Below are 12,854 nucleotides of genomic sequence, written 5' to 3'. Positions count from 1 at the left end.
TTTCTCAACACCAAATTCCATTCCACCTTCTTTCTTATTTTATCATTTAATTCTGTCATAAACTGTAAAACTATAAAAATGTAATATTATTTTTAGAATATTCTTTTTAATCGATTTACTTTATAATAAATTCAATATTGTGAATCTTGTTCTTTTAATAAGATGATCAAAGTTAATGAATAAAATATGACAACAAAATTTTTATTCTATTATAATTAATATATATTAATTATTTCGATTTATACCCAATCTTCCTCCCTCTCTTTCTCTCTCTCTCTCTCTCTCTCTCTCTCTCTCTAATCTCTTCATTCATATATCAAAAAAAAAAAAAAAGAAATAAAATACGATTCACGTTATATGTGTTACAGGTGCACGGTATGACGATGGGGGAAGGTAAGACGGGTGGAGAATACGAAAGCGAGGGTGAAGAAAGTAGCAGCAGCGGGGGTAGTTTGTCGGTGACCGGTAATACAGAATCACCCCAACCAACACCGGTTGTCCCGACGACGACGACGTCTAACAACCCGTCTACGAGTCACCCTGTAACTCGTGGAACCGAGTTGACGGAGTGGTACGTTTGCCAACCGCCAACCGTGGCTCCTCAACATAGTCCATTACCAGGACCTCCGCCTCCTCATCATCTAGGCCATCATCACTTTAATCCTCTGATGCATCATCAAGCGACCGCCTACTAAAAACAACAAACAACAACAACAACAATGTTCATTTTTTATTTTCATTTCATTTTTATCTTTATTTCTTATTTTATTCTCTTATTTTTTATTTTAATTCTAATTCTAACACTTAGAAAAATTATTTACCATTCTCATTCCTCTGATAGATCATCAAACAAACGTTTACGAGAAAATTAATAAACTTAACAATTGGAACAACAACAATATTTCATTTTTTTTTTTTTTTTTAAATCTGACAATTTACAATCTTAATATTCGAATAGTAAAACTATCATTTCTATTTTTGTGCTTATACTTGAGTGCTTTTATTTTTACACCAACACCTCACTTTCATATCTGCTTTTAATATTGTTCTGTTGCAATTTGTTTTTTTTTTTTTTGATTGATCATTGTAGATGTTCCGTATTTTGATCAATTGCGAGGACATTTTAAAAATGTTACGTCAAAAATGGATAAATAATTTTTCTAAATGTACTTAGTATTAGGATATTTTTTATTCCAGTCTGTTAACTCTTAAAACCACTATTACTACTATTACTATCACTGTTACTGCTATTCTATTATTATTACTACTACTACTACTACTACTACTCGCTATCACGAAATCTTGCTGATCTTTCTCCGATACAGCGATATTTCTAATGCAACGTCGAAAACGTTCAAATCATTCAATAAGAAAAATGAATGTCAGTCTGTCTCATTGGATTTTTCGTATCTTTCCACTCAACACGCTTCTTCGATCATGATCTTATTATAGTTTGATGTTATTGGTTGAGATACTGATCGTTGTATGTTAACTCTTTTTATATATTTTTGCTTTACATTCTACGATGACAAATATTTTCGCCATATTTTTGATCTTAGATACGTATTAAATGTAACAAAATATATATATATTAGATTTCAACAACGATATCTTGTCAATCTTCTATCAATCGTATGTAGATAAAACAACGTGTGGAAAGATGGAACAATCTGAGAAAAGATACAAAAACAAACATACATTCTTAATCTTTCAATCTTTTGCTAAATTATCTTTTCATTTGTATTATTCTACTCTATTATTTTACTTTATTTTATTTTTATTTATTTTTTGTCCTTCTTTCTAAACTTAGAATTGGTAATACTCGTATTCCACACAAAAAAAAAACAAAAACAAAAAAAACCCCAAAAAAATATTATTATTTTTACTACTCTTTTAATTTAATTTAATTTAATTTAATTTACTTTACTTTAATTTAATTTAATTTAATTTATTTATTTTTTTGTCTTTTTTTTGTCCTAATTTAAGATTGGTAATATTCGTACTAAAAAAAAAAAAAAAACAAAAAAAAATATAAAAAAAAAAGGATATACATTGCCACATTCTAAGTTTCGAAATTTAAATTATTTTCAATAAAGTTACCTCTATGTACCCATCCGGGGGTACTCCCCACACCATTCTGTTTTCTATTTTTTGTTTTATTACCTTTTATTTTATTTTATTACAACGACGACGAATTTATTTTGAAAATTTATTTTTATTTAAATTATATGATGACGACAAAATTGCAATAACGTTGAGATTATTTAAAGCGTGTTAAACTTTTATATATTTATTATTTTATTTTATTTTTTTTTCTTTTTTTTATTTATAATTTTGAAAAAAGAACTCTTCAAACTTTTTGTTATGAGAAAGAAAATATTTTCTTTTTTTATTTGATTAAGAAAAAAAAAACAAAGAAACAAACAAACAAACGTTCGAACGTTTGCACGTACGCGAATAAGAAACAAAAATACACGTGAGTATAAAAAACACACGCATGAACGCAAAATTTGTATGTCCTCAAAAGAATGAAAGATTGAATTAACGTATGAAACAGTCTGTATGTGATAATGAATTTTGTAATGAATGAAGGAAAAATAAAAGTGAGAGCATGAATACCAAAAACAAAAACAAAAAAAAATACAAAACTAAACAAACGCATAAAATATAAATAAATAAATAAATAAATGCACTTATACAAACGAGACAAAAGTATTCACAGCGGTGATGTTTAAATTGTAAGTCTATCTAAACAAAAAAAAAAAACAAAAAATTAAAAAAAAAAACCAAGAAAAATATTACCAAAAAAAAAGGAAAAAATACTAAAAAAAAAAAAAAAAAAATAAGAAAAGAAAAAAAAGAAGAAGAAGAAGGAAGCAAAATTCTCTCAAAATGAAGTAAATTTTTGGAAAAAAAAAAAAAATGATAAAACGAGAAACAAACAAGAAAAAATTAAAAAAAAAAAATTAGCATAGATTTACAAGTAAAAACAAAGGAACAAAAAAAAACTGATGTACAATTTCAGTCACTTTCGTGCCTAAAAAAGAAAAAAAAAAAAAAGATAATTGAAAAGATTTGACGAACAAAGAAACAGACAAAGAAGTTGTTTTATGGAGTAAAAAATACCACTTGTAATTTTACGCTCGAAAAAATAGCCTATTTTTGTGAATAATTTTTTTTAATAAAGATCCGATAAATAAAACACGAAATTCATTTACGGATCTTTATTGTTTAACACTTTCGTCAACGTTGATAAATTTTTGTCTATTGCAAATCGTTACAAAATGGCAAAGTTATGATTTGGCAAATGAAAAACATGCATGCAGAACATTAATTTTCGGCAAAACTTCAACGAAAGTAACAAATATTCAAAAATAAATTATTTTTTCGAGCAATGAAATGACCTCATCTCTAAATAAAGTAAAAATTAAAGCACGTAACCCTCTTCCCCGTCTATCCCCTACTTCAATCAAAAGATTTCATATAAATAAATATGGGTTTTATGGAATTATGTAAAACAAATAAAACAAATTGGGGATAATCGATCGTTCGACGAGAAGTTTTAAATAATCTAAATTGATCTCTCTAAACTCGTCCAATTTATTTTCATTCTTAAAAGAGAAAATAAAATGGGCTGAGAAAAGTGCGTTTAAATCCAAGTTTATATATTTTCATGCAAACGAGATGCATTAATTATTACAAACAATACATTTTTGCGTATATTGCGTGCGATGCTTTGATAAAATGACAAATTCATGGAAAAAATTATTATTAATAAAAAAAAAAAAAAAAAACAATATATTGATCTCTTAAATGATTTCATTGAACGACGACATGTGTGTCATTTTTTTTTTAAATAAAAATTATTCATTAATGAAATTGTCCAGGATAACGTTTTATCAACGCACGCACGCGCACGTTAACACATACACGCGTAAATATGTCTATATATATATATATAAAAAAAAATATAAATATACATGTATAAATATGTAGTATAAAATGGAAGTATTGTAAATAATTAGTTAAAATTGTCTAAGATTACGTAATAGATAGAGAAAAGAGAAAAACTAATTAAGCGTTTACAATTAAAATAGTATAAAGGTAAATGAAAAAAAAGAAGATGGAGTAAATGAACAAAAAAATAATAATAATATATGCGAATGAGTCGCGTATATGTGTTCAATCAATACGATTACATTATACTACGGATTTATATTACGTGTGATATTATGTAAATACGAACGAATACGGCAAAAAACCATTAGAAATGAGGTATATCCTAATCTAATTAAATATATGAAACATTAGAAACGATGTAATAATAATTATTAATTATAAAATATTAATTTTTTTAATTATTAATTAATATTATTATTATTATTATTAAAATAATAATAATTATTATTATTACTACTATTTTATAGACGTTTCTACGGTATTATTATTATTATTATTATTATCATTACTATTATATTATTATTATTATTATTATTATTATTATTATTAATATTATTATCATTAACACACCGTCGTTATTAATATAATTATAATTATAATTATAATTACAATTATAAATAATAATAAAATTATTATTATTATTATTTGTACTTTCGTTATACATATGCTTATAATGAAAGAAAGAAAAATAAACAAAAGTAAACGATATAAAAATAAATAATAATGACACAAATATCATCAATGTATTATATATATATATATATTAAGATTACATTACATCAGATATATTTCCTGAAAAATATATTGATGATATGTAATTGTATAGATTAAAATGTTACAAGCATTTAATATCATACCTTTATTTTATCTAACATCCATATCTCCCTATTTTTCTTATATGCAATTTGTTATTTTTCACGTGTATCGAATTGCACGGAAAGTCTGTTGCAATTTTTTTAAAAAGTTATTTTATATTTTAAATTATTAGAGGAGAAAGGGGATCGAGTAAGGGTGAATTAAATAAATATGTGGTCAAGCTTTTGCTATTAATTAAGTAAATCAATTAAATAATAATAAGATTCGAATAATTAACGCGTTCAGTGTCCGTGATAAATCCTTGAAAATTGTTTTGTTTTTTATGGGGCCACGTGGGATCATTTGTTACAGACGTTGCTATTAATAATCTTCAAATTATCTGACAAATTAATATGGTAACTGTCTAATTAATGAATTAGGAAAATAACAAAATTAATAGACGTGTTTAAACTTTTTATCTATCTATCGTTTTTAAACGAATAAAACAAGAATGAAAGAAAAGACACTTCGCGATAGAAATAAGATGGGCATAGTTCACATTTTGTTATTTTTTTTCCCTATGAAAAATTTATCATCAACACGAGTTTTTCATGGAACAAAATATTTCTACAAAATTGAATTTTACGAAAAAAAACCCCCAAAAAAAAACAAGTATAAACGAGATGAATTAATTTCGCGAATGATGATGCATCCTCCCCTTCTAATCTGCTCCTTCACGATCTTTCCCTATTCCCCCTCCACCCTTTTAACAACCCTTATTATCTTTTTTGAGATTCGTATGTCTCTATACGATGATTTCGGGCCCACCAAAAATCAAGAATCGAATAGGAAGAAGAAAAGGAAGAGAGGAGAAGGAGGAGGAAGAGGAAGAGGAGAGAAAGGCATTCTGGTTTTCGCGAAGGTGGTTGATAGTGGTGGTGGTGGTTGTTGTTGTTGGTGGTTGTTGTTGTTAGTGGTGGTGGTGGTGGTGGTGGTGGCGGCGGATATTTTATTCTACCGGGACGGAATTTATGAACGATCGGGATAATAAAATGCGACGAGGCGCGTTCGCCCACTTGGCGAAGAATATTTCCACGCGGGGAATAGCAAGTATACAAGTATACAAGCATACAAGCCAGCGAAAATATCGGCCGACTGCTAAACGTTAGCCGTTTGCTTGATTTTGGCCCCGAGATTACGCCGCTATCGATAAATAAAAACCACGAATAATACCGCGCTTCTCTAAACAACAAACAAAGCAAATTTTTGTTTAAAAAATTGTGCTAGGATAAAAGTAGTGATGAATTTTTATTTTTTTTTTATTTTACCTACGATTCGTCACTTTGTTTTGTTTTGGTTTTTTTCTTCTTTTTTTTTTTTTTTGGTATTTAAAGTATAGTTTTAAGGATTGACACGAAATTACGTTCTAAATAAATATAATTATGAAAGTTATCTATAAAAATGTAAATTATGTTTGAATAAATATGTGAAATACACATTTCTATGTGTATATATATATAAAATTATTTTAATTATATATATTTTTTTCTTTATTAATTTTTGATTATCTATATGTCTCTCACCTTTTGTCTTTTGATATTATTAAAGCAAAATAATAAAAAGTACAAATGATTTATAGATTGTGTGTCGTAGTGAGTAACGAAAATATCGATAGAAATGATTTAAAAAACTGTGGTTTCATTCTGATCTAATTCATTATTTCCAGTATGAAATCTATAACAAATAGTTATCTATTTAATCTCATTATCAATCTTACTTATCATCTTTTTTTCAAAATTTAAACAAATGCTAGTAAAATTATTTAGAATTCGTGAAAGTTTCAGGATTAGGGAAAACCAACGTTGTTTATTTTTCTTAACAAGAATTTCAATCGTTAACAAAATAATTAAAAATTACTTCTCTCAACACGTGCATACACATACACACACGTATAGAAATATTTGAATATATATATATATATATATATATATATATATATATATATACATAGAGAAACATAAGTATTTAAAATACATAATACGAATAGAATTCAAGATTCTTAGAGAAGATTAAACTAAATTGTTTTCTATAGTGGATATATAAACATCATGAAGGGACACTTATTAAACTGGTATCTTAGTATCTTTTCCCCATCCCACTCTTACACTTTCATTCCTTCAAAAAAAAAAAAAAAAAAAAAAAAACCAGAATGTTCGTGTATGGGTGATGCGAGTTGAAATAAAATAGAGAAAGGTAGAAAGAGTTCAAGAATGAGAAACGAAGAAAGAAGAATTCCTCTATGTATATACATTAAAAAAGAAAAAACCCCCATACGATCATATACATGTATATATAGGACCCACACATATAGACACTTACATTTATAATATAGCAACGTATTGGAAACGTTGGAGAGTTGCATGGCGCCAGGGATACGTCTAAGCACCTAAACAAAACAAAAAGAGACAACTATACCCCCCGAAGAAAGCAGAAACCAATAAAAGAAAAAAAATAAACAACATGTGTGCAGATCACACGTGTTAAGAGTGAAACCTTCAAAAAAAAACTAAGTTTCCAGAGAATGAGACGAATGCAGAATATCAGGTGTAGGATAATTGTAGGTGTAATGTATTTGTTATAATATTATTATTATATAGATATTATATTTCATAGACGACCACTGCTCTGTTACATTGCCGCCTACCGCTCCGTTACATTGTTTGAAATCACACCCATTCTAAAGAAGTTTACACTACAAAAATAATGTAGTCTTTATTGCTCGATAAGAAAATGAATTCGTCAGATAATCTCGTTCACGAATGGATTCTAAGATGATTTTATTAGCCGAAACAACACACGAAAGAGTTTGGAATTTCTATATGTGTAGGAATGGGGATTGGGATGGGGATTGATACCCTAGACCATCGTGCCATACCATCGTGAAAGAGAAAGATCGCGATGAAGAACAAAAAAAAAAAAAAGATGAAAGAAGATGGGTCGAAGTTAAGTTAAGGTGTCTCTTCGTTGTCTCGAAGTGATCGATGATTTCTAGACTAGCTATTTCGTTTCGATCTAACGAAATAACATACTGAAGTCCCTCTTTCCCTCTCCTCACCTACCCCTTCAACCCCTTTTACGTTAGTCGACACCTGAGAAGATGAAATTTATCTTACTTGTAAATGCGTTGCTCTCTTTCAAGATAAAACAAAAAGAAAAGGATACATTTGTTCTTATTTTGATGTAGATACGAGATTAGATTTTGAAAGATGATTTTTTTTTTCCCCCTATACGTATGATACACGTGTATTTGTTATCAATGAGAATAGATAAGAGAAGATTAAAGTGAATCTATTATCTCTCTGGTATGAGAGAGAACTCGCGCAATCAGAGAAGGATTTCTATAGGATTTCGGTGAACGATGCGACGGTGGTGTGACCCTCGTCAATGCCAAATAAATATGTGCGCGAGAGTAAGATAGAAAAGTAGGATGGAGAATAAAATGAGAAGAGAAAGAGTTGATGGAAGAAGAAAGATTATTTTTCAAGGGCGTTAGAAATAATAATCTTTTCTTTTTAAACATTTTTATCATCAATCTTTTCTTATAGGAAAAATATCTATTTAACAATATTCTAATAATATATACATATATAGTTATTTCATTATTATAATATTAATAATCGTAGGATTGAATTATTAGTATTAATAAGAAAACATTTATTTTCATATATATATATAAAAATAAAGTGATTACCAGTTGATTGTGTATATATATATATGTGTGTGTGTGTGTGTATAGACAGGTATACCTTAACGAGAGTAAATTTCAGCTTTTAATTCTATGTCATTTTTTATGTTCTCTCATTCGTACGATAAAAATAAAGAAAAGGAAGGAAGGAAGGAAAGGAAGGAAGAAAAAGTTAAATGATACAAGGGGAATAAGTATTGCAAGGGAAAGGAATAAGGAGCCCATAAACGAGCGTTTCGCGATGCTGGAAGGTGTGAGAAGTAGTAATTGCAAAAAAAAGTTTTTGCTTTGCGATTAACAGCCCGTAGCTAATTAGACGGCCATTATATCCAGCCACGTGAAAGAAAGAGAAAGAGAGTTGTATAAAGTGTGATGGTAGTAGTAGCTCGTGCATTCCGCTTATTTTAATTGAAACACTTTTAGCACGTGTACACACGCATATCCTTATGTACATGTTACATTCGAACAAAAACCATATGTGAAAACACGCACGCGTGAAATACTGAGCGCGTCTTGTGTATGGTATTTTAAAAGGCACGTGACGATCTACTTACAACAACTAATTCGTAACACAAGTAACGTTGAATTTTTCTTTTATATATATATCGTATTGTAATTATTTAATTATATTATATTTATTATTATAATATATCACGCGTGATCGATATTTATATTAATTTTAATTTCAACTTTTTCTTTACTATTGCACATCGTGTTTTGTTTCTGTACAATTGTTGGAAAAGAATTGTTTTTGTTTTTTTTAAATTATAAATAAAAATAAAAAGGAACAAATGTGAGTTAAAAAAAAAAAAAAATTTATTTCATAAGTAAAATAATTTTAAAATATTATAAGAATAATAGTAAAAATGTCAAATCTGTTTTCAAATAAATGTGTATAAATTTGTATATAAATCATTCTACGTGTATATATATATTTCCATTATATCGCAAGAATATCAAACTGCAATAAAATCAATCACGTGCTGCAACCAAATGTATTGCACAAAAATTACTTTAAAAAGATAAAAAAAAAAAAAAGAAAAGAAAAAAAGGAAACCAAGAGAACAACTAACACCATACAAAAAAAAAAAAGAAAAAATAAATAAAATGATCGATCGAAAATCGGTAGGAATATGAGATATAAATAAAAAGAATAATAATAAAAAAAAAAAAAAACAAACTTACAACACATTGGGAAGGAAAAAAAAAATAAAATCAAAAATATGAAAAAGGTTGTGATCGAAAATCGGTGAGTACAAACACACATACATACGTGTACACACGTATACATCGATATATCTCGAACATATATCACGAACGAATGGGATATAGAAGGCGTTAAGAATTTATCGTTGATGTTCAAAGATATATGAGAATCTTTGAAGATTTACAATGACGTGAGAGAGCGTGCGCGCGTGCTGAAGGTGAAAATTTCTTCTCCCCATGAAGAAAATCAGCCATAGGAGAAGGAAGTGTGTAAGAAACGAAGGAAGGAAGCAAGGAAGGAAGGAAGGAAAGAAAATAAAAATAAAAAAAAGGTTTTAAACACGTAAAGGGGGAGGGAACAGTGTGAACGGTTCACTCCTTCCGTAGTGAACGACGTAAAACGATGTGTAAGAGGATTAAAAGGCTCACCCGATTGGTGTCCATTACCGGCTCTGTCCACCTTGTAAATCCACCATAAAGCCATTGATAAATCGTAAATGTTAAAACTCTTCTTCTCAAATCCACGAACGAGACAACCATCTTTTTTTTCTCTTTTTTTTTTTCTTTGTCTATTTCTATTCACGTGGACATACAAAAATGAACAATCAATTAGATTAACGTATCTAAATAGGGATGATTAAAATATTATATATTATAGTTCAAATTTGTCAAGATTTTGATTCATAATTTGTATTTATTATTATATTATGTTATTAAATATTATACATATTTCAAATATTAGGTTGTACTAAATATTTCTTTCTTTTTAGTAATTCTACAGGTATAATATTTTCTTGGTTGAATCATTTAAAGTATAGTAAAAGGTAAAATGAAGTAGAATCGATATTTTTTAGTAATAAAAAATTAATAAGATTATAAAATTAATTATAAAATTATTAAATTAATAAAATTATAATATATATATATATATATATATATATATTATATTATATTTAATTAGAATTTATATATTTTTATTGATTATATTTATAAATATATAATAAATTAATAAATGTAATTATTACAAAATTAATCAAATTATAAAATTAATTAGAAAATTATTGAATGAATAAAATGTAATTCATATAAGAAAAAAAGAAATGTTTGAAATACCTTTTGAACGTGGAAATTAAATTTGATCCAAAAAAATAAAAAAATAAAAAATAAAAACATTGTTATAATAAATTAATCAGGGTAAAAAAATTAAAGTCGACTTAACAAAAGATCGATAAATATTGTTTTATAGAAAGAAAAATGTTCATTCGCGAAGTATCGAAGAAATGGGCGATACTTTATCGAGCCACCGTATGTAAGTGCTCGTACGTATGATCTACGGGGGTTATTACAACGGCAGCGAGGTAGGACTTGCTTGCCCGTACGAGAATACACTTTCTACTCTTTGGCCCCTGCCACTATATATAACATTCTTGCTTCTCCTCCACCTCCACCTCCACCACCACCTTATCCTCATCCTCGTCGTCCAGGTTGTCGTCGTCTTTAGTCCAAGAGAATCTTTCCAAGTAAATACGAGTCAAGCAGACCACAAACCAAACGATCGACCCACAGTACGAAAATTTGCACAAATTTAAAAAAATTTTTTTTTTTTGTATCCTTCATTCTTCTCTATTTATTTGTCCTAATTTTTTTTCTCGTTTAAATTAAACGACAAATTTAGAATAAATTTACAAATTTGTTTTTTTTTACATTAAATGAAATTTTTCTTATATGACATTCCATGTATATAAGAGTTTATATAAAATTATTATTATTATTATATAATTCTCTCTGAGACACACAATTGCATTCCAAAAATATATATATATATATATATATATATATATATATATACATGTAATATATTTTTATTATAAATAAAATATAATATATATTAGTATCCCTATCCCGAGATTTATGATATATTTTATTGTCCTGATTTCTCGAGATAATTTATACAGTGTTATGCAAGGAGCATGATGAAAAAGGAAATAATACAAAAATCGAGATCGTTCGTGCACCTACACGATCAACGGATTAGAAAGTACAGTCTGTCCCAAAAGTTCCATTTGGTTGTTTCACAATTTTTTAAATAATTCCATTAAAATAATATGAATTACGTATTTTGAATATCAAAACTACAAAGGTTTACCTGAAAACTTAAAAAAAGAATAATCTATTTTTATATACTATAAAAAAAATCGTGTTATATTTATGGGGAGAAATTAAAAAAAAAAATTGTTGAAGACTGCTAGTCCAAATTTGTACGAAGATTATTTCCAATAAAAAGATAAAAAGATAGAAGATGGTCGAAGGGAGATAAATTGATGAGAAAAGTGTAGAAAGAGAGGAACGACGAGAGAATGAGAATGAGAGCAGGAAAGTGTAATTTGTAGTCGTTCTCATTTGTCACTGCATTTCCCACTACTACTATCTCACTCTGACTCACCCTTATCCCTCCTTCTTTTTCCTCATCCTCCTCATCCACTTTCATTCGCCATTCTCTCACTGACAATTTCTACTACCTTCTTCTAGTTTTACCTATACACAACACTCACATATAACTCACGTGCATGCAACTCTCTGTATTTCTTTCTCATTTTTTCTATCTCTCTCTTTCTTTCGTTTTTTTTTTATTTTTATTTTTTTTTTTTATTCTCCTTCACTTCTTCTTCATCTTCTTCTTCTTCTTCTTCTTAATCCAAATTCTCGTCTCGAATTCGAGTCAAATGATTATCGCGTGATAAACGTAACGTGAAATAAAATATTATAAATAATATTATACTTTTTTTTTTACGGGATCGCATAAGTTGAAATTAATGAAAATAAAAATGTGACAACTATGGTTGCACGAATAAAAAATAAATCTTACGATTTAAAACTTTACAAATACACGAAAATAACTCAACTAAATGATCCCTTAAGTATTCACAAAGAGTACCAAATAAAACCAAAAAAATAAAAAAAAGAAATAAAAACAATAAAAAATTCAGAATTACCAATCTCCTGTTCGACTCCCCCATTTACCCACTTTTTCCTTGAATATTCCCTTCCTCCTCCTGCCCCAGAAACATAGCAAATATAGGCTTGGTATAAAGGAATACAAAATAAAAAAAAAAAAGTTATTATCGAGGTCCCTATCTTCTTCTTGATA

At 27.8% G+C, this 12,854-nt stretch overlaps 1 protein-coding gene across 1 annotated transcript in view; it reads left to right on the top strand.

The window, feature by feature from the left end:
• Window positions 1–4,310, top strand: part of LOC107064712 (uncharacterized) — a 35,992-nt gene extending 31,682 nt beyond the window's left edge. Inside the window, exon 3 of the mRNA XM_015317715.2 lies at window positions 369–4,310. Within this exon, the coding sequence (XP_015173201.2) occupies window positions 369–695 (327 nt within the window). The 3' untranslated portion in view covers window positions 696–4,310. The remainder of the gene's footprint in view (window positions 1–368) is intronic.
• The last annotated feature ends 8,544 nt before the right edge of the window (window positions 4,311–12,854 follow it).

Source organism: Polistes dominula, unplaced genomic scaffold (assembly GCF_049000335.1).
Source record: "Polistes dominula isolate Pdom_NZ unplaced genomic scaffold, Pdom_raw_medaka contig_31, whole genome shotgun sequence".
NCBI classification, from domain to species: Eukaryota; Metazoa; Arthropoda; class Insecta; order Hymenoptera; family Vespidae; genus Polistes; species Polistes dominula.
Note: the sequence above shows the minus strand (reverse complement) of the source record. Positions and strands in the feature narration are given on the sequence as shown.